Source organism: Tyto alba, unplaced genomic scaffold, assembly GCF_018691265.1.
Source record: "Tyto alba isolate M040663 unplaced genomic scaffold, T.alba_DEE_v4.0 Super-Scaffold_19, whole genome shotgun sequence".
Taxonomy (NCBI): Eukaryota; Metazoa; Chordata; class Aves; order Strigiformes; family Tytonidae; genus Tyto; species Tyto alba.
The window spans coordinates 4,353,576-4,374,905 of record NW_024881281.1 but is presented as its reverse complement, the minus strand read 5'-3'; the positions used below and the strand labels follow the sequence as shown (position 1 = coordinate 4,374,905).

The following is a 21,330-nucleotide window of genomic DNA, read 5'->3' as shown; positions in this document are numbered from 1 at the left end:
TTCAGAATAGAGCTTTCATTCTTTTGCAGCGAATTAAAACACAGAGACAATGAAATACTTTCTGTAGGTACACAAGGCTTTCTCGTTCCAATCCTAATGCCAGTGAGAACCTTTAAAATTGGGAAATGTTTTCTTAGCATGAAATTTCAAATATACCTTCTCGCTTGCTATCTTTGTGTTCTTTGACAAGGAGTTTTACTACCCTGCTTGTTTGTGGCGTTAAATGGAGGTACTCAAAGGGTAATACAGAATTGAGATTGAGCCCTATTGCTTCTGTGATCCTCTCAAGGACATATGGATCCATTTCTGGAGAGGCCCATATGATTAGTGCTTAAGGTTTTTGTTGCAGTTACACTGCTGGCTTTTATACGTTTGAAACACAGAGCTGTGTTTCCTTGCCAAAGTATTGTGAAAACCCAGACTGCTTTAGACAGAGGTGAAGACAACAAAAGTGGATTGAACTATTTTTTTAATTAGAAATATTAAACATAGAGCTCCATTTTTGTAGGATCAACACACTGTCTCGCTGCCATGAATTTTAATAGCTTTCTGCTTTATGATGTATTCCAGCTGTAACTAGCCTCGCCACCCCCAGCTAATATTTGAAGTGGAATGCAGCTGCTAATAGAGCTTGTACATGTTCCAAATGAAAAGGGGATTTTTTTTCCCCAGTAAAATAACACCATTAGGAAGGGCTTGGCACTTCAGGTGTTGTGTGTGTGCCATGTCAGTTCCTTAGATCTCCTGAACCTCCGTGGCGTAGTAGTATTTGAATCACTTAACTCTGACTGTTTATACCCAAGTAAACCACAACCTTGAGAAAGCAGCAGCTGGTAGGCCGTTTATTTTTGTCTTTGGAACACTGGTAAAATGCAGCACATGTGATGGGACTGATGATATATAAACAAGTTAAGTGTTATGAAATTAGCTAAATAAATACTTGTCACTTGTGCACACATTCCACTATTTGCATCAGACAGAGTCGCTTTTATGTGATTTTTACTAGAGCTGGGTTTGGTGCAAGAGGTTTTTTCCTTCACCCTCCTCCTCCCTTTTTTTTAGGGTTGGGTTATTACTCTGACAGTTGAATAAGAAACGCATATAATTATTTAAACACAGAGTTAGTATTTGGATGTGTAAAATTTCAGTCTTTATTAAAGGAATAAAGACTGTGCCTGATCCATTCCAATTTTCCTGTCCTAGGAAAGGCATGTCTGACTCAGGACCCCTACTCCATTAGGGCTCCTCCTGTTTAACTTCTTTTCATTTACTTCGCTCTGGTGTCCTCCAGGATTCAGCTTTCCCAGTCCTTTGTTGGAGTCTGACTTCTTTTTTTTTTTCCTTGCAAAAATGTTCAGTAACTATCGAGGTAAATTAAGAAATACTTAAATCTCTAAATCCACTTTGGCCGCCAGCCACTTTGAAAGATTTAACACAGAAAATGGCATCGTGAATATTGCTTTCAGCTGGGAAAGGTGCTCAGTTTCCCTGATTCTTTACCTTGTGTGTTCTGGAAAAAATGATAAATGACGAGAAGGCCCCATATTACAAAATTTGTAGGTGATAATCTTTACTTAAACTTTACAGAATGTGTAGAATGATTAAACATGGCTGTAGGATGGGGAGCTGGGATGTGAGGTGGGACAGGAATTTTCCCTAAACCCCTGTTGTCATATTCTGGATAACAAAGTACTTGTGAATGTGTTGTACTGATCTGTAGCAGGTGCTTAAATTGCCTGATGTGCTTTAGTTTTAATTGTTGGGATGAGGGAACTGCTAATGTGCATGGGATATTTTTGCCCCAATTAAGTTTATGGATTGCACTGGATAAGGTTTGATTTACTTGCTGAATTAAGCATCGATTTATATGTAAAACTGTGCTTGTAAGTGGGGCTGGGGGACATTTTAGTGACTCATGTCGATCGCTTGCTGGGTTTTTATATTTTGCTAAAACCTTTTGGCACATCTGCTATTTCCTACTTCCTTACAATTGAGTGGACAACAGCAAGCCCTTAAACACAGAGCTCTAATAATCTCTCCAGTACATACAAGGAAAACCCCAAGAGCAGAGCAGTCAGAGCTGCCAGCTGCTAATTAAAAGTCAGCATGAGTGCCTTTTAGCCCTCAAACAAGGTGCATCATGCAACAGTGCAAACCAAAACTCATGTCAGAAAACGGCGGAGGCGGTTTCAAAGGCAGCAATGTCTGCTGCCCGCAGCACCCACTGGCTTTCCTCTCCCCTCCCACCTCTTCCTGCACGAGCAACACAAGGTCAGGGGGGAAGGTGCTGGCCTGGCCGTTACGGGTGCTCCCCGTGCCCAGTCCGGAGCCTGTAACGATAAGCCAGCCGTGGGATGCTACTGAGCACAGGGAAGCTTGGAGACTGATTCTTCCTCCATTAAATCATGAAGCAACCCCTTCTACTAGAGACCCATGTCAGTGCTGGACACGGAGGAGAGACCTGGTGGTTCCTGGTTTGGCCCTGCCACCGCACTCCTGGCTCTCTGGGGACACGGGGACACGTGGGGACATGGGGACACTCCACCGTGCAGACCCAGGAGCGCTCTTGAGCCCCCGCTATGCCCAGAAGGTAGCGCAGCTCTTGTTACGTGCCAAACCACCCCGGTTTTGCTCAAGGTTTTTCTCTTCTCCTCCCCTTTTTAAGAAAGTACCCTGAAACCTTGAGGATCCTGTGGTTTTTGTCATGAAAACCAGCTCTGAAGGTGGCACCAGCTCTTCAAACCCAGGTGCTGCCCTTGGAGGCGGCCACGTCGCCCCACGTCCGGGTGTGCAGGTGCCTTTCGGCTGCGCTGGGCCGCCCCGTGCGCTGGGCTTCTCCCTTTGGCCAGCGAGTGCGAGGGCTCGCTGCTCCTGTTCATTGGGCTCCTTTTCAGCTTGTGCATGTAAACTATGTGGATATCCCAAGAAAAACATAGGACAAGGGAAAAAGAGGAATAAATTTGAAATGACAGGAACAAAGCTTTACCAGAAGAGTTGGGCTCGTAGTTCTTTTGATGACTTTTCAGTATGTGTACTATGTCTTTCATTGCAGCTACTGTTTTTTTTTTTTTTGGGTGAAACACACCCACATACACACAAAGGGCTATTTTTACTGTTCATGCTTTAAAGGTTTGGTTGTAAAGTATTGCTTTTGGAATGAAGACCAACAAAATGAAAAAGCTACTGTTTTATTGTTGTTGCAATAATTCAACTCAGCACTCCCTTCCCACTTTCTGGCCATTCCCACTGTATGGGGATGGTCTGTTGGTTGAGGATCGCTGTCTGTCAAGACGGGCCAGTGCTGGGAATGTGTGAGTCCATCAGAGAGACAGGCACAAAGTATTCTCTTCAGATATGACAAGTACCATGAAGAGTAGAATAGTAGTTCTCTCTTGAGCGATCTTCCAAATGAAAGTAAGATGGAATGAAAACCTGTAGAGCGGGTGAGGAGAGAGATATCCCATCTAGCTACCCGGGTGATGTGAAATGAGCAGGTTGGGGGTTTTTCTGGTTGGTTTAAATAAAGACAGCTTTGGTAGGAGACATGTAGACTCCCAGACACTGTGGTTTTGCAAAGAATTTGGCTTCTCTTGCCCATTAAGTCACTTAGGCTGCATGTTGTTTGGGTGGAATTGAATCTGCTGGGTTGCAGTAGACAAAGTAGCAGTAATTAAATTAAAACCAGGAATAAAAAACTTTACATGCAAGTCCAGAACCTGAGGAAAGAAGTTTGAGGACAAACGCTCCCTCAAAAGAAAAAGCTCATCTTCTGCATGTGCCCAGTTTCCTACCCTGCTTTCGTATCCGTTTTCCTCCTGTTTCGTCTCCAGCGTGAGGAACAGCATCTCCAAACAGTCAGTTGGAGCACGTTGCAGAGTGCTTAGGCTCTGACCAGTAGCAGAGCTAAGAGTGCTGTTCCGGATGCTCGTGTTCCTCAGGGAGCCTTTGTCATGCACATGGATGCTTGGCCAGGCCTTACCCAACTACCTCTTTGTTTTTCACATGACTTGTACTGTGTACTCCCCGTGTACTGCAAATAAGGCTCAGAGAAAGGCAACATCTGGCTCACAGGGGCTATTCTGTTGCATTTCTGCTGACGGTAAATGAAAACAAAATGGGAGGTTGAGTAACTCTTCTTGGTTTGTATTTTTTTTAACACGTATTTGGGATGAGCTGAAGTTGGCATCCTAGCTTATACACCAGAAGTGTTTTCAGTGTGAGCTGTACTGGTGTAGAGTGCTTTGGACTTTAAGACTATTTCTACCTCTTCCATCTATCTGTCATCAGTCTCACCAGTATTAAAGTCTTGGCTGCCATACAGGAATCCAGACTTTGCAAGCTTGCAGATATTTTCTCAAATGCCTGTAATCAGGAGTTATATGGGCACTTCATCCCAGCAAACTGGAAACTGTTAAATATTAAAGCAATCTGGTGTGCTCCAAAAGCTTTTTTAATCCTAGTGGTCCCCATTTGTGTGTGTTACTGGTCACATTCTCTCTTCTACTCTGGTGCGAAAAGGGCTGTTATGGGTATTCTTTGTATCTTCTTGTGGAAGGGTTTTGCTCAGTCAGTATAATGACGAAGAACTTGACCTTGGTGGTGAAATGCAGAGGCAGCCTCCTGATGATTCCTTAGAGATCTTTTGGCAGGAAGTTTGCACAGTTTTCCTTACCTGTTGCTTGAATCTTAATGAATTAAACAGTCTTTCTGATTGTTTTTTCCCCTTTGTGCAGATGCAGTGGCAGAATGTGGAACATGTTGGTGACCAGAGTCCTTATGTCACCTCGGTGATTCTCCACATTAAACAGAACGTCCCCATCATCCGTGACAATCTGGCTTCCACGAGAAAGTATTTCACTCAGTTCTGTATAAAATTTGCAAAGTAAGTTACCAACATGGTGCAGAGTTTATTGAGGTCTCTGGTTCTCACTAGTTCTGTCTGTACATGATAATCCATTTTCTTTCCACCGTGTAGCATCAGTGGCTGTTAGTGTCTGGATGGATGAAGACCCTCTCCATCCAAGGAGACCACAGAGGCAGGTGGGGTAGGGCAGCAAATACCAGCAGCTGCTGGCTAGGTTAAAAGACACTTCAGTTTCTTGTCTTAAGTTTCCTGCTGAGGCAGGTTTTCTCAGATATTTGTATTGATTAGTTCCTCCTTACGTGCCTAAACCATTCCATAAAATATTGTGGTGATCACTGTCTACTGTTTGGCAAGTACAGAAGGTTTTGGGTTGGATATCTTTAAAAGGCTTTGAACATCCAAATGTAGACACGACTCTTGCTATGGGAACCTACTTTCCTTCCAGAGATAAGAGGCTGAGGTGCTGCCAGGTGCTGAGAAATTTGGTGCACCATTTGCCTCAAAGTAACTGTTATAACAGCTATAACACTGTTATGAGGGCATGTGTGATGAGTATATTCTACCTTCACAGTCTAAAAGCTGCTTTTCTGTGCAAAAACAGTTCAGTAAAGAGGGGAAACGCACATATTTAGATTTTGGGAGATATGACGAGTGTCTCCCTGGCAAGTCACTTAAAGTCAAGCAGCATGAAAGGACTGGAAGACGAGACAGAAGTGCCCCTTGCCTGTGGATTCAGGGTGGAGGGTGCAGCTCTCCAGCATCTTTGGACATCCAAACTTTGAAGCTATGTGTCTGAAACAAAAATTCAGTTCTTTGGGAAGATACTTTGAACTCTTCCCTGCTTATCTGTGGCCAGCCTGAGCTTTGCATGCCAATGCCCCAAGAAAAACCCTCGGGAGGATTCTGCCAACTGTAGCTGCTGCTTTTGGTGTTGCATGTGACTGTGCTGGTAGACTTGGGAGCAGTACCATGCATATCATGTGTCGTGCTAAAATACCTTAACATTTCATTCATCTGTGATAAGCTAATCATCCTGAAATAAACTGTATGGCCTGGCAGTTACTGTGTGGGTTTGAGACTGGAGCTTCAACTCCTGCTTCAGCAAGGAAGGATGCAGCAGGCTCTCCTGAGAACTGTTAGCTTTCACAGCAGGGAGGCTGGCCTGAGAGTTTCATTCCCCCTTTCTATCTCAGGGTACTCATTAGTTTGCATTAAGGAGCAGTTACTGATAAATCATATTATGACATGGCCCATAATCACTGTTTGAAATGCTGTCTCAGTGAAAATTTATTGCACTTAAGCCTTCTATGTGGTTACGCTTGAATTTTATAATCGCTAACATGGTGATAAATAAAAAAAAAAAAACATTTACTCAGCTGTTCACAGCACACTCTTAATACCTTCACTTAGTTGCCGCCCTTTTAACTTTTATTGCTAAGCACATACCAAATAAACTCCAGGTAAACTCCCAAGTCTCGCATTTGAGAAAAGTTCACATCTAAGCTGAGTGCCTTCATCATAGCTCGTTCCACAGAAGAGCACAGAAACCTGCAAAACTGCTGCTCCACTTCAAAACCTTTTTAAAGACAACTACAGCTCTGATCTACAGCACATTGAAATTAAGAGACAGTCCTGAATTCACTTTTCCGTGGGTCAGGTGTAGAACTGAAAATTCAGTTCCTGAAGATTGTTTTTGCTGGATCACATTTAGAGTCCTTCTGTACAACTTGGTTTTAAGGAGAACTAGCCCAGCAGTAGGGGTGCACTGATCTCCTTTAAATGCTTATGACATTTTAATGTGTACAAACATTTGTGTTTTTGAAGCTCTGAATTCTTATGGTATATGCTGGCCTGCCCACATAAATACCTGGCCTTTTGTGTGCTCCACAATGTGGAAAATCCTTTTAACAGCCATTGTGCTTCTCCATATGTTAATGTCTGTATCTTATTGAACTGCCAGCCACTTCTCAGCTCTAATGGATTGTATAAAGCGCTAGTGTTGAGTTACAGGACCACAGGGGAGAAGGCATCTAAAGTCACTAAATTTAAAACTGAGGGATCTGAGCCAAGTCTGGAAGAAGAAAAATGGCCATCAGAAATTGCATCAATCCTCTAACCTAATTTGTCATTTTTACTTTGTTTTGACCAATATGCAACCCTCACTCCCTTGAAATAGTGAGAAGCAGCCGGCTTTCCAGGAGGCACTCGCAGGCAGGGTGAGGGGCTCTGTTCTCCCTGCACCTCGATCCGTATCCTTTGAAATCAAAAACCGCAGCAGTGAGGCCGTGGCTGCTACGCCGGGATGTGTTTGGGAAGTCTGTGACCTGACCTCAGTGAGGAAGAGATTAGAACAGAGAGACAGCAAAAACAAACAGCTCTCCCCCTCGCCAGAAAAGCAGCTCGTCCATCATGAACAGCCAAGCGTGGTGGGTAACTGCAGCAGGCGTTCTCCCAGTTGCTCTGGCCTTTGCATCGTGCTTTTAGTGAGAGCTGTTGGGTGGAAGATCGTGATAAGGAGGCTTCTGGAGGTTTCAAAGCAGCGGGCTGAGCTAAGCCTGGGTGAGCCTGCAAGGGCTGGTCACTGCCTTGGAGGGAGACATAAAGCAAAACCCTTCTCAGCTGCAGTGACTCAGTGACACCAGGATGCTTTGAATGATGTCCTGCAGTAGCTCAACTTCCATCGGACAGACGGACGGTGGTTACATCTCTGTCTGTCTTGCTTATCAAGGCATTGTGTTTGATGCCTCGTCAGTGCAGGGGATTAGGAAAACACAGGCTTTGGCAGAGCCACTCCTGTTGGATGGGAGCCTCTCAGATGCTGTGGTTTCTGTGCTTTAGGTTCCTAATCTGTCTTGCACTGCTTTATTATTACACTGAGGACTTGTCTGCTTCTATGGAGGGTTTGCTGGAATCAGTTTTATAGACGAAACTGTAAATGAATTCTGGCATCCAGTCTAGCTCTGTCGATGTGCAGGGAATAAAGGCATTTAGAGTACAAAAGCTCGTGCAGAGCATTACCATTGAATGCGCACGTATTATTTGCATCAGGATTGCCTGCTCTGTGGTAAGAGAGCCAAGCATTGAGTCCAGCCTAGACAAGAGGCTCGAATGAATTTTTCTGTTAAGTGCAACTGCTCTTGATGGTCTCTGCTAGTCAAAAAAAAAGAAGAAAAATACCAGAGCATCCCTTGGATCTTATGGTTTGTCTTGTCTGTCCTGCTGGAGTTGAGAAGCTGTTTCCAATAAGGCAGTGTGAAATAACAGGCACGTGGGGATGGAAGGTCGCTTTACCCTTCTGCATTGATTGTGGGTGGCCATCCTAAGGGGCCTGGGAATTGTTTCATGCAAGACATAATGCTGTCTATGGGAGACCATGTGGTTATATAGAAGAGATGATGTAAAAAAAAAGAGGGGAGGGGGTCCTTTGGCTGCTGATCTGCCACCCTGCAGAAAGAAAGGCTCGCCCTGTTTCTCCTAGGCAACGTGAGCATTAGCTGCATGCCTGACCTTGCAGAAGGAGGGAGAGTTGGACCTACATGCAAGATCAAAGATGCAATTAATCTCTTGCGCTTTTACACTTGCAGCAAGCTGCTGCATCCAGAGCTGTTCCCAGCTGATCATTTTATAGGATCACCTAAGCTCCAGCTGTACTTGGTACTCTCTAATTGCCATCTGGGAATTACTTACATACCTGAAAAATGGACTAAAACAGATAAGTTACATCTCTGTTGGAATGCTTTTGTGCAAGAGGAGACAGGGCTTGTTTTCCTCCTCTTGTATTTTGTTGCCAGGGTTGTTTCTCTGGTGGCCAAATTCAAAGCTGTTTGGGGCAGCCCAGTAGCTGGTTCTCAACAGTAGTTTGAAATTGTTCTCCTTGACACCTCTCCAGGAAAAAATGATTCACTGAGAGAGGTCATGGCTGTGTCTGAGGGAAGAGGAAGGGAAGGAGCCTTCACTTGGAAGGACTCTTCCTTGAACGATTTCTTTTGATTTGCGCAGCAGCTTGGCATGCTCTGTGCCTGAGTTACACTTTTGTCATTCTTCCATGAGAAAGGGTGAAAAATAAATGTCCTGGCTTGGAAAACAGGTGGCAGGACAAACAAGATGCTGTCCATGCTCCTTGCTTTGTGGGAAGGAAACAAATAGCTGGACAGATGCAAGGGGGAAACCATACTGAATTTAGATCATCCCCATAAACAGCACCTCATTCAAAAGGACAGAAAACAGACTGACTTACATGAACTTAGGACAGCCATTAAAATCTAAGACCTGCCACCAGGTCACGGACAAGGTGCTGGAAATGTGAGCCTTGTGGGCATTCAGCCAAAGAAGGCCACGTGAAAGAAGCAGAGTACGTTAAAAAACAAGGCAGCAAAAGAAGACAAGAATATGAGTGGTGTGGTCCTGACAGATTGAGTTTGCATGGCTCACGCTGGCCCCTCTCCTCACATTCAGCTCCTGAGTTTTCCTGGTGCTGCACGTTGGTCAAGGAGGTGGGGCAGGAGCTTGGCTTGCAGGTGCTCGGCCAGCGCTTCTGCTAGAAGGGAGTGTCTGCTTCTCCAGTGAAGAATGAAACTACCACAAAGCCTAAAATCGAGAAGCAAAAAAGGACGCTCTGGAGTACGTTGTCCAAGGTGGTGAATATTGAGCTTCCATCTTTGCCAAATTCTCCCTGGTTGAGTGTATGTAACTTAGTCACTTTTCTGAGTCTGAAGTCCACGTTACTAAAATAGGGTAATGGTGTTGTCCTTTTCACAGAACTTTTTCTTGTCTTGATTGTGTTGGCCAGAAGCTTTCTGGAAGAGTGCCTTTCTGGGTGAATGTCCAGGGCCCAGCAAGACCTCCAGTCTTGGCTGGACCTCAAGTTCAGCGTGTAATATACATGTTATGGAATTACTAGTATGCAGTAAAATGTAGGTTCTGGATACAGTCAAGATACTTCCACTCTGTGAATAGCTATACTTATCCTGGTGTGTTGCTGGTTTTATTAGGTGCAATTGTTCATTTGCTTGTTCTTGACCTTGTACTGAAATACTTCATATATAGTTTATAGCAATTTATTTACATAGAGTATTTGTGCAACTTCTCAATTAACTTAGAGATCAGTGTGGATTAAAGCAAAATAATTGTTCCTAGGGTTGGTTTGTTTGTTATCGAGTGTACTTAATGTGGCTGGAATCAGCTTGAGACCCAGGCACTTAGTGTCTTTTTAGAAAGCCATCCTGGTTCATTTTTGCATGCTTTCTTACCACAGAAGACTGTATGACTCCAAATACTGACATATAATTGTGGCATTTTCTGTTTCTTCTCTGCAGCTCCTTCATTCCCAAGTTTATTAACCATCTTTTCAAGTGCAAACCTATTAGCATGGTGGGCGCAGAACAGGTAAGAAAAAGTAGTTGCATTGGCTGTAATATTTCATCGCTTTTGCATTCAAGAAGTTGAAGCAGTTTTTGTTAAAAAGGGGCAGAGAGCTTAGTTATGTGTCCTGAACGCTGGTATAGCTGAGGCAACAGGGATACATTCTGGTACAAGGCAGAGTGGAAGCAGGTTTATAGTGACCCTGTCTTGGGAGAGGGGTCCTAGGCATCTTCCCAAGCAGGTGAGCTCTCACTTTGCTGGTCAAAGTAATGGTAGCACAGGAACAACAAACCTCTTACGGTGTCAGGATGAGATTCAGTCTTCAGTGTGCTCACACAAAGGAAAAGAAAGTTGCTCGTGGCAGAAACTATTGCAAGAAGCTCCTGTGATCTCAGAAAGATTGTTGTTGTTCTGTCCCATCCTTTCTCAGATCTCACTCTGCAGCTACTGTGCCTTCTCCTGGGGTTAAACTCAAGCCTGTTGCTTCTCTGCTCAGAAGATCTGGGACACAGTCAACCTGTAGTTGCTGGATGAGATGTGCTTCCATTTTCCTCCCCTTCAAGAAGTGCCAGGGTGGAGGGTGGGCAGTGAAGAGGGCCTGTGCAGTAATAGTTTTAATCCTTTATTCATACATATATCTGCTCCTTAAAAGGAACTGATGTAGAAAGCATTATTTGGAGGGAAAGGGAGACCACAGGAAAACTTTATCAAAAAAAAAAAAAAGAAAGATAACCCATAACACCAACCCAAGACCCCATGTGTCCAGGCAGTTTCTCAGCTCACATAGTTAAAACACCCAAGACTTTTTGGCTTGTTTTTTTTTTTTTGAAGTGCTGAATGTATAACACACACTCCTAGTGCTTGGTCTCACATGATGGGATGTATGCCAAGTGCAAGTTGGTTCCTACACATTCCCCGCATGGGCCCGATGACGGGGGGCTCAGCACCACGTGCCCACGATGGCAGTGGGTCAGCTCTCGAGCAAAGCAACTCCGGATCCCCCAGGGACTGTGCGTGCTGCTCCCCGGTGCTGGCTCCTTCCTCTCCGAGGAGGTGAGGCTGTGGGAGTCCAAGGGCTCCTCCACAGCCTGATGGCAGTTTTGCTAGAGCCTGTGTCCTCGCTGAGTTCCCATGAGTGCAAATAGATTTTTGCCTTCTCCACTTTCCCTGCTAGTTCTGGATGGCTGCTGTCTTCCTCTCCTTAGAGCTGTCTTCCTCTCCTTAGAGCCATGTGGGGAGGATGGGGTTGTGGAGGTGTAGTGCAGTGTTTTTTCTATTCTGTCCCAAAAAATTGCTAAATGGAGGCCCCAGGTTTGGTGGGAGTTTTGAATCTCGCTCTAGGTAAGTGGTGCTGCAATGCCTGAAGACAGGACAGTTTTTCCTGCATAAATGCCTTCCAGGCCTGGCTTCCTCAGGCGCTGCAAACACATCAAAACACGGGTGCGTGGTGGGGAGGAGCCGTCCCCACCTCTGCGACTCAGTAACTGAGACCCAGGGAAGTGACAACCCAACATCTGGAGCTCAGGACTCCCCAGCTTTCTCCCAGGAACCTGCCTCCCTGTTGTGCTTTGAGACCTGTAGATACCACAATCTCAGGGAAAGACCTGTAGAGACACAATCTCAGGGAAATAAGGAAATTAAATTATTGCCACTTGAATTAAAGTATGCATTTCTGTTGAAACGCTGCCTCTTGACAGGAACCCCTGGTCCCAAGTTGCATGTGGGTGAGCAGCGCAGGGTATTTATTGCTTCGAGACTGTGGGTGCAGCTCCAGGGCTGTGACTCTCCATCTCCCATCCCTGGCTGGGGGCTGGGACCCCGCTACTCGGTGAGGATGAGGTTTGGATGAGGCAGGCTTTCAGCTGTCCCCTGCACATACAGCTGCTCCCCTATGGGCTAATTAAAAAAAAAAAAAAAAAAAAAAAAAAGGCAGATTCATCCCTAATGGGATTGCTGTGAACTTCAAATTGGTGCCTTAAAAGCTGCTTGGGTTTTAGGCATCAAAGATGGGTTCTGAGCAGTGTGTGTCTGCAAAATGAAACAGGAGCTTTACATCAAAACCTTCCTCTTTCTTAATGGAAAGCAAATGAGTGAAGTGTGGTTCCTGCTCATCTTGTGTGATGAGCAATAACCTGAGGGTGATTAAATGAAGTCTTCTTTTAAATAAGCATCTAAAGTGATTAGCCCATTACCAGCAGTGGGCTTGTGTTTAATGTTAAAAGGTTTTCATATTTCTGTATTGGAATAGCAGGCCAAGTTTGCTTCTTTAAAGCAAACTGGGAAGGTTTTTATTAGCCTGATTCACAGTGAATATATCTTATTATAAGTGGGACATACCTTCCTGGGGTTAGATGTACAAAGGTCTTCAGAAGCTGATCTCCTCTGCCTCTGCAGCATGTAGGTCCTCAGTTGCCTTCGCATCTTTTGAACACCCCTCTGGTCACCCACCAGCATCTTCCCGTGACATTTTCTCTACCCTGGTGCAAATGTTGCTGTGGAATATGCTTTCCTGGCCTTCCTGGTCTGAAACACAGCTTTTCTGCTGTTTGCTAATAATTATGTTTGAAATCTGGACACTAGGGTGGTATTTACAGAGGTGTTTGGTGCAGGAGGCAAGACCTGTGAGATTTCATTTTCTGTGTTTGTCTCTCTAACTTAATTCTCCATCTCAGCAAGCTTTGGCAGTGAGTTAGCAATGCCAGGGGCCTGGAACAGGTAACGGGGGGAAATAGGGTGAGGGGGTAGAGCCTGAAAGTGCTGTGTCTGTGGGAAAGGCTGCAGTGTGCAAAACTATTAGGCATGAGAGAGTTTATGTGGGAAAGATGTGAATCCCCCAACTATGGAAAAATCTTCCATCTATGGGATCCTTCGTAGACACGCAGGAATCCAGCTATGACAGCCTGGGCTGACACCAGGCTGCAGCAGCTCCGGGGTGCGCAGAGCTGCTCGTTTGTGCTGTGGCTTCCTGACTTCCCAGGACGAGATTGATGAACCGGCATCGGTTCATCTCGCGCAAACCGTGCAACAGGCAGCGCACCGCGATGATACGCTGCCGCAGATAACAGGGTCCAGATTGGAACCGGCGTGACCCACCGGTCCTCCTCCTCGGCTCAGTCCTTTGTGTTTGCACCAGATTCCCACGTGTGCTGAAAGCTGTACCATAAATGTTCATATTGGTTGTGGTGACTGCCGGGGGGTTCTGCAGTGCCCATAATGTTGTGTGTCACTCCAGAAAAACAAACTTCCACCTGCTCCTGAGAGCCCTTTTGCAGGCAATACACTGGTGTGCCGACAGCCCAGCGAGCTTTCACATTCTCTGCTGTGTAAATAATTTGTGCTCCTCTTTATCTAGTTTGATTTCAGATTTCTGTCTTTCACCGGTTTTGTCTCACCTGTTTAAACATACCTCGTGCAATCAGAAGAGTGCAGTATGTGGAGTAATTTTGCTCTAAGAAACCCTAATCCACAGCATTTTGTCATCAGACAGTGCTTGTCTGTCTGGACTAAATTTTGTGGCTGCTGCTTGCTGCTTATTTAGCTGCTGGTCTAGTTAAAAAACAACATACAGACTGTGACTTTCAGTGTACCAGTGAGCACAGGATATTGAGCAGTTCTCAGTGTAGCTGTATTGCGTTGTAGTTTTCTTTTTAAAGGAAAAAAAAAAAAATCAAGTGGTTGAGTAAATGCAGAAAACCTGACATAATGGGTGGTTGGGTGCAGACAGAAGCCTGGTGTTAATTCATTTGACCTCGATATCTAAGTAATGATATGGCTACAGATAATCGAGATTGTTTCACTTTATACTGTCGAGGGGAAGAGGACTGAAAATCCAAATCCGTGCCTTATGTGCTAGATGTTGAGCTGCCATAAGTCATTTCAAGTCAGCAGAGCTGTGCTCTGATACAATTGATGAACGGTGCTGATACGGAGCATGGGTGATCGTGTCTCCTTGAAGTGTCGTAACGTTGGTCGGTCCCTCCTGTTCCTGCAGTCCAGTTACCAGGGCTTTTTCCAATGTGGGAAGTGTTAAACTTTTAAGGATGTTAGATTATAGCAGCTAATGGAGCTTGGTAAAAGGGACCTGAATAACAGGGTGTGATTAACTATTGCAGCTGCTGCTGGACACTCACTCTCTGAAGATGGTTCTACTGGATCTGCCCTCCATTGGGTCCCAGGTGGTGAGGAAGGCTCCTGCCAGCTACACAAAGATAGTGGTGAAAGGCATGACTCGGGCTGAAATGATCCTGAAGGTAACTCAAGACTTTTGATAACCTGCCAGCCAGACTGCTGGACTGGGAATCAGAGCGAGCGAATTCCAGGGGGCCCTTCCTTTGAACACAGCAATCTGCAATTGCACATGAACGTATGCGAGCTAGTCCCCGCGTGCGCTGCCAGCTGTTCTACAGAACTGGCTTAGTCGCCTTGGTTTTGCCCCCACTCTCTATTAACATCGCGTTTGAGTTCTCATCCTCATTTTTCAAGGTAACTGAGAGCTCAAGTTCTGCTTACTAGGAGAGCTGGGGCACCACATTCCCTCAGGAGCTTGTGAAAATCAGAGCTAGCATCCATAAGCGTCTGCCGCAGGGCAAACCCTCCAGTTCAGGTTACTCCAGGCCTTTGTGCAGACTCCATCGCGCAGGGGAGCCAAGCCGTGCTTGAGTCACCTGTTTACTGTCTAGTGTAACAGCCAGTGCAAACATGTCTGGGTTACTGTATTCACCAGAGTCCTTTTTCATTTTCCAGACCCAGTGCCTGGAAAATGACCCAAAAGCAGTGTGTTGTCTTCATAAAAAGTAACAAGCAAAGCAATCTCCCCTTCCCCTCTGTTGCTGGGGTAAGAAGTTAGGTTTGATCGCAGGAGAAGCCATGGGAGCTGTGCAGTTGTACCCTCCTGGGCGATGGGATTGTCCCCTGCTTGCCAACAGTGCTGTGAAGATGTTCCTGGGAGGGAATTAGTGGGACCTGGGGTGAGGCAAAACAGGCAGCTGCCAACCAGAGCCTCCTGTAAACTGCAGCCAAGGCAAGGAGGGGGTGCGGAGCCCGGGCTCTCCGTGCTTGCCTGCTGCTCAATGTGGCTTTACTTCTGTGCCCAAGGTAATGTCATGGCTGAGTTTGCATTCTGAATTCAGAAATTAGTTCTGCAAGTCCATGCTTTTGGGGTAAGGTGACTGAGGTGTTAGTAGATATGTTAAAGCAAGTCTAAATGACCTGAAGAAAAACACCCTGGTACTGCTTAGAGAGGAGCAAGGAAGACTGGTGCCTGTTGCATACAGAAACAGGTCTTTCCTTGGAGCATACGTGTGAATCAGAGAAGTAATGGAGTTAATTCGTCACATTGGCTTCATCGGGATTGAGAGGAAACCCGGGCAGGGAGCACGGGCTGCGGAGCGCTGCTGGTCTGCAGACTGTGCAGTAGCAGCACGACTGCTTTGTCAGACGTCCTGTGCTTGTCCTGCTGCAGGAAGCACTTCTGCTGGCCCCAAGTGAGGGCTCCATGTCAGTGTAACTAGTAATTAAACAGTGATATGCTCGTGGTGCTCAGTGCTCCACAGAGCTGTTTTACAAAATAAGGCCCTGTGTGATCAGCGGGTGATGGGGCTGAATGGTTGACTGCGGCAGGTTTGTTAATCGTGGTGACTGAATAGATCACTCTTGAGTCGAGGGAATGCGCACACAGCGTTTGGGGCTGGTGTCAGTACCCATCTCTTGGGTTTGGGAGAGAAAAAAAGGCTCTCAGAAGTGCCTGCTCCCACTGGAGCACCGGTATTTCTGTAGGAAGGTTTCCCTGCAGGAGCCCAGAGCTCACTGGTCATCTCTGGCTATTCTGTTTGCCTTGTGGGTTGTCTCTTTTTCTCAGTGCTCAGACTCTCTCTGCTGTTTTCAAATTGTCCATTAAAGAGTCTTTTCCCTAAGAGCTGTTTCACCCCATCAGAAGCACAGGCCAATGCAGTCCTGCTCTGTTTTCAGAGCTCTCCTACCTAGTACCGAGATGGTTCGGAAGCAATGCCTCTGCCTACAACGATACCACCATACAGTAGTGTGCCCAGGCTTATACTGGTGCAGCTATGTAGGATGCTCAGTAGGATACTGGGATACTCAGCAGGAGTATCATTGCGCCCGTAGATGGCACAAACAAATTAATTCAGCTAAGCCCTAAGAAATGCAGGTGTGAGCAGGGAGGGAGGGTGTCAGGGCACACACGTCCCACAGAGCTGTTTCCTTTCTCCTCTGGCTACACTGTCTGAAGTTCCAGCTTTTCATCTTGGCAGAAGATTTTTACAAGGGCTGTAAATTAAGGATTTATAAGTGTATACATGGCTATGATGTTTCATTGGTCTGAAATGCGGGGAAAGAAAGAAATGTCTTGGTGACAGAAAACAGTGTGGGGTGAGTTGGGTCAGTGGAAACATATGGAAATGTTTTCAGAGACAGGGAAGAGTCTGGTCCTGTGCTGTCTCTGCCCTGTGTGCAGGCACATGTTCACACACACACACTTCCCCAGAAAGATGCGTTTTGCTGCCCAGCATTATCAAAAATGTGTTCTCCATGGAGCTCACCGCTTATGTAAGGAAAATATAACAATGAATAATCATCTTTCCAGCTTCAAGGCTATTGTAATTTTTTTTTTCCTGACTTGACCATTGCTGGGATTAAGAGGGTGTGAGCTCTGGGGCAGGTGTCAGCAGGGGGTTCACACACCGCATCCCGCTCTCTCCAGTGGAGCGTATGGGAGGAGCTGTACCCAAAGGACAGAGCGGCTTCATGTGGCACCGCTCGCCCATGAGGCTACATGTGAGAAGCAGGAGGACTGCCTGGCAACTTGCTCTGACCCACACTGTCCTGGGGATGGAGGGAGCAACTGCAGAGTGTTGTCAGCTTCCCCTGTGACACTCCTGTTCTTCCCGGGCAGGAGGGAGCGAGAGGGATGCCCAACCCAAGTGAGGGTCTGGTCTGTGTCCAGGCTGCCTGATCTGCTGGGGACTTTCGAAGTGTCCCCCCTACCACCAGCACTGCCTTTCTCCCCCAGGTGACTCCCCAGCTAGTGTTCCCCATGCAACAAGGTAAAATTTTGAGCTTTGACAAGACGCTGGTGCCTGCTGGCCCACAGGTCTACAGACAAAGACCTGCTGCTCTTTGAAGCATGATACGCAACCCCTTGGGTCCGAGCACCACTGCTGTGCAGAAAGGGGCCCTGTCCTCCTCACTGATCCTTTACTTCACTCACCTTCACCTCTCGGTTACTAGCAGGAGGTACAGCCTCCTTGTTCCTTAAGCATTTTGTTTCAGGAGAAGCCAGTCCTGCTGTCACTTGTGTGTCTGAGTTGACTGAGCACTGGCTTTAACTTACAGAATTTGCTTGATCTCTTTTTTTCTTGTCAGGTGGTTATGGCTCCACATGAACCCCCGGTTGTGTTTGTCGACAACTACATCAAGCTCCTTGCTGACTGCAGCACCGACACTTTCCAGAAGATACTAGACATGAAGGTTAGAATCTGTCCCACAGAGTTCATGCTCGTCCATCAGCACTGCACTGAGATTGTTGGTGACTTTTTTCAGTAGAAGTGTAGAGGGGTTTGGGAGTGGGAAAAGCACCCTGAGGCAAGTGTATCCTCTGTGCTCTGAAAGTGTGTAGAGTTGCTACTGAAGAATAGCTTTTTCAGTTCACTTCACGTGCTCACAGCTGCTCTGGCTCCTGGGGCTGAGCTCGGTTGTCTCAGGATCCTCCAGAGGTCTATGCACAGCTCTTGGTGGGTGAACAAAAGGTTGAGGTTTGGAACGGCCTCTCCTGCATCTATTCTCACGCACACCCGCTCCCAGATCAAGGAAGTCTAACTGTCTTGCTTCACTGTTGTGTTCTCCTGCAGGGCCTGAAGAGGAGCGAGCAGAGCAGCATGCTGGACCTCTTCCGCCAGCGCCTCCCTGCTCCCCCCTCCGGAGTGGAGAGCACCAGCTCCCTCTCGCTGAGCGCTTCGACGCCTGAGCAGGAGTCCTCTCGGATACGGAAACTGGAGAAACTCATCAAAAAAAGACTCTAAGTGAGCAGAAGGAAACTCTGTTGCTTAGGACTAGCTGCAGTGACTGGGAGCAAAGCTCGTCAGACTTTGATTTACAGTATGCTGCTGAAAAATCCGTGTCCCATCACTCCCCTGCCCTGTGATCTCTTAACCATCGTATACCGTGGTGCTGCATCTCCATTCTGACCAAGGTGTTTGCCCTTGGACAGCTTAGCAGGAGTTAAACCCAGGACATCGCTGGGTCCACGTGGTGGAGAAAATAAAGGTACCTGGAAGTCAGCAGCTACAAAAACAGTTTAGGTGGATTCAGAGAATATCTGGCAGTGATACACTTGGTGTCCCAGCCTTCAGCCTGGATGAGCTCCTGCTGCAGCACCAAGGATTTTGCCTGAGAATTCGGTGTTGCTGCTCACTCCCTGTTGCAGAGCTGTTCCTCTGCTTCATTATTTATTGGGGGCAGTGGGGGAACCAACCCCAAACCGTCACCACCACCAAAAAAACCCCAACCCTTTAACAGCTGGGATACAGGCAGCTCCGCCAAATTAATGTGATGCCCAGGAGAGAATCCCAAAATGGATTTCTTCCCCACTCCCAGAACAGGCATGCATAAACCACCAGTAAAACAGCAAGGCAAATCCTTTTCCGAAGAAGAGGGAAGGGCTGAATTCATGCCTTCTGCACCTCGGCAAACCTCTTGCCCACAAGCTGGCAGCCTCGCTCACTGTTACAGCTTAAAGGCCAAACCCTGGACATCTGTGGAGCCCATCTCCAGCTGCTTGTTTTTCCTCTCTCGTGTGCTGGACTCGGCCTCTGTCCCCGGTGGGAGTTCCCACACCGCATCTCGCCCTCTCTCCACAAAGGGCCGTTCATGGAGCAAGTGTCAGACAGCACCAGCCCCTCATTCTCGTGCCAGCCGGCATGTCCCGAGCAGGGGTGTGCCCCTTTGGCACCTTCGCTGCCCTGCAAGGAGAGATGCTGAAAATGTTGGCTTTAACAAGGAGCCTGGGCTTCTTCCCAGGACGGGACGCTTACACCAGCCTCAGGCTTTGAGGGCATTCCTCTCTTCTTCCTCTGACCTTCAGCTTGTCCCAGTGCAGAGAGGAGGAGAACCAGAGGTGAAATATTTCAGATAAGCCGGGCCCCCTGTCCCAGGGGCTCAGCTCCTGCTGGCACCCAGCCAGAAAGCCAGCATGGAGCAGGGTTGGGGTCGGTGGACGTCTGCGCCCTGCCTCATCTGTGAGCTTCCCCCAGGAGTCTCAGTGCAGGGAGATGCTCCCTCATCACTAGCAATGCTGGATTTCTTCCCAAACTCCTCTGTACCCTTTTTGGGGGACTTTGAAGGCATATCCCCAACCATGAACGATTGAATCCCATATGGGTTTAGGGGCAGATCAACCAGTTGTGCCTGCTTTATTTTAACTCAAGCTTCACTTGCATGTGCAGGAAAAAGTCCTGTACCAGTTTGGCGGGCGGGTGAGGAGCAATCATGCTGTCAGATGCCTTTTTGGGAGGATCGTGCTCCCCACCAGGTCAAGTTTGGGTCTCGGGACTATATTTATTAGGGGCTGTGCTCACTAGGGATTGTGGTGCTTGCTGCTGCACATCTGGGAGGGGGGGGTCGGCTGCTCTCCAGCAAAATGAGCGGCATCCACCCAAATCCAGAGCTTCGCTGGGACTAGGGAGGGAGGAGGTGAAATGAGAAATCCTCAAGTGAGGCAGAACCTGGGCTCACAGTGCAGCTGCCTGTTCGTGCTTCTGCACTGTCCCCTCTCGGGTGCAGGCTGCTCCCCTTCCCTCTCCTCAGCCCCTGGGGCTGGGGGAGGGCAAATTTGGTGCCTGGTTGGTAAAACCCTGTTCTCTCTTTGTACCACCGGCAGGTCAGCCTGTGCTTGAACAGCCAGGAGTTGATCACAGAATTCGAGCAGAAAGAATAAATCCGCAGAGATGAAATCCTCACTGGTCAGGTTTTCTAACATTGCTCAGACCAACCTGCCGCTGTAGCAAGGTGTGTGGTAGCAGGTACACTAACACCAACTCTAGGTTGTATTTTCGGGGGTTCCCAGGCTTGGGCCCTGGCTGTGGCGTGCAGAGAGCTGTACCGGTGATGTCCATCACAGAGCAGCAGAAACACCACTTGTGGGGAGGGATGGCAGTTTCTCATCAGGCCAGTTTTGCAGATCTTCCCGAGTCTGCTGCTGCTTCATTTATTTCCTTTGCTGAACAGTGAGGAACGATGTTTGAAAGCACGTCGGGATTAGGAACGGCCGTTCCCCAAGGACAGATTATCTCGAGGTGCATGTGCAGGATGGTTCACACGTTATCAAATGCAATAGCTGGGGAGGAGTGAACACGGGTTTGCAGAGATTCATTATTCCCGTGGAGGGATGAATAATTTATTTTATAGATTAATTTTTCTTTGCTCTATGGATGACTCTAAAGTATGAATAGCTGAAGGCGATGTTCAAGTTATCATCGCATGCCTTTCCCTGAAGGCTTCCACTGTTTCAGTCTCCACATTTCATTCTGGAGATAAGAAAAAATGAAAGGAAAAATGAATTTTTAGTTTCAGCCTTTGAGGAATGCTACAGGTCTGGGTGTTCAGAGTTCGTTCCACTTTTAGAGAGCAAGTCTGCGTTTTTCTACTTTCGATATAAGGGTTTTGTCCCCTGGCTTTTCAGATTTGGCACGTCTGTATGCGTATGTTAGCTGCTTGGGGTTTACATCTCTGGGAAATAAATGATGATTTTTTTTTTCTGTATAAAATGCCACTTTTTATGTTTATTGGCTGAGGTGTAATTCTGACTGTATGTTGGAGTGTGACACTAAAATGAATTAAATGGTTACTGATGTCCATCTGCTGGGTGTTTTCTGTACAGCTGCCATGCAGCAAGCCCCAGGGCCAGGCCGGACCTCACCCAAAGTGCGCCGGACCCAGGGCTCCGTGCTCTCCCTCCCCATCGCTCCATCCTGAAGCTTCTCTCATTTCTGGCTTTTCCACCTTTTGCTGCTCCAGCAAGCAGCTTTCCACAGGCAGCGTCTGCATTTGCAGCAGGTCCCTGCACCGCGCGGGCGGTTCAGCAGAGCTGACCT

At 47.0% G+C, this 21,330-nt stretch overlaps 1 protein-coding gene across 3 annotated transcripts in view; it reads left to right on the top strand.

The window, feature by feature from the left end:
• VPS53 (VPS53 subunit of GARP complex) overlaps positions 1-21,093 on the top strand; it is a 69,868-nt gene extending 48,775 nt beyond the window's left edge. For all 3 annotated transcript variants that reach the window (XM_033004748.2, XM_042791435.1, XM_042791434.1), the window contains exons 18-22: positions 4,734-4,882; positions 10,180-10,249; positions 14,338-14,475; positions 17,606-17,710; positions 18,091-21,093. In XM_033004748.2, coding sequence (XP_032860639.2) covers positions 4,734-4,882; positions 10,180-10,249; positions 14,338-14,475; positions 17,606-17,710; positions 18,091-18,261 — 633 coding nt within the window. In that variant the 3' untranslated portion in view covers positions 18,262-21,093. The remainder of the gene's footprint in view (positions 1-4,733; positions 4,883-10,179; positions 10,250-14,337; positions 14,476-17,605; positions 17,711-18,090) is intronic.
• The last annotated feature ends 237 nt before the right edge of the window (positions 21,094-21,330 follow it).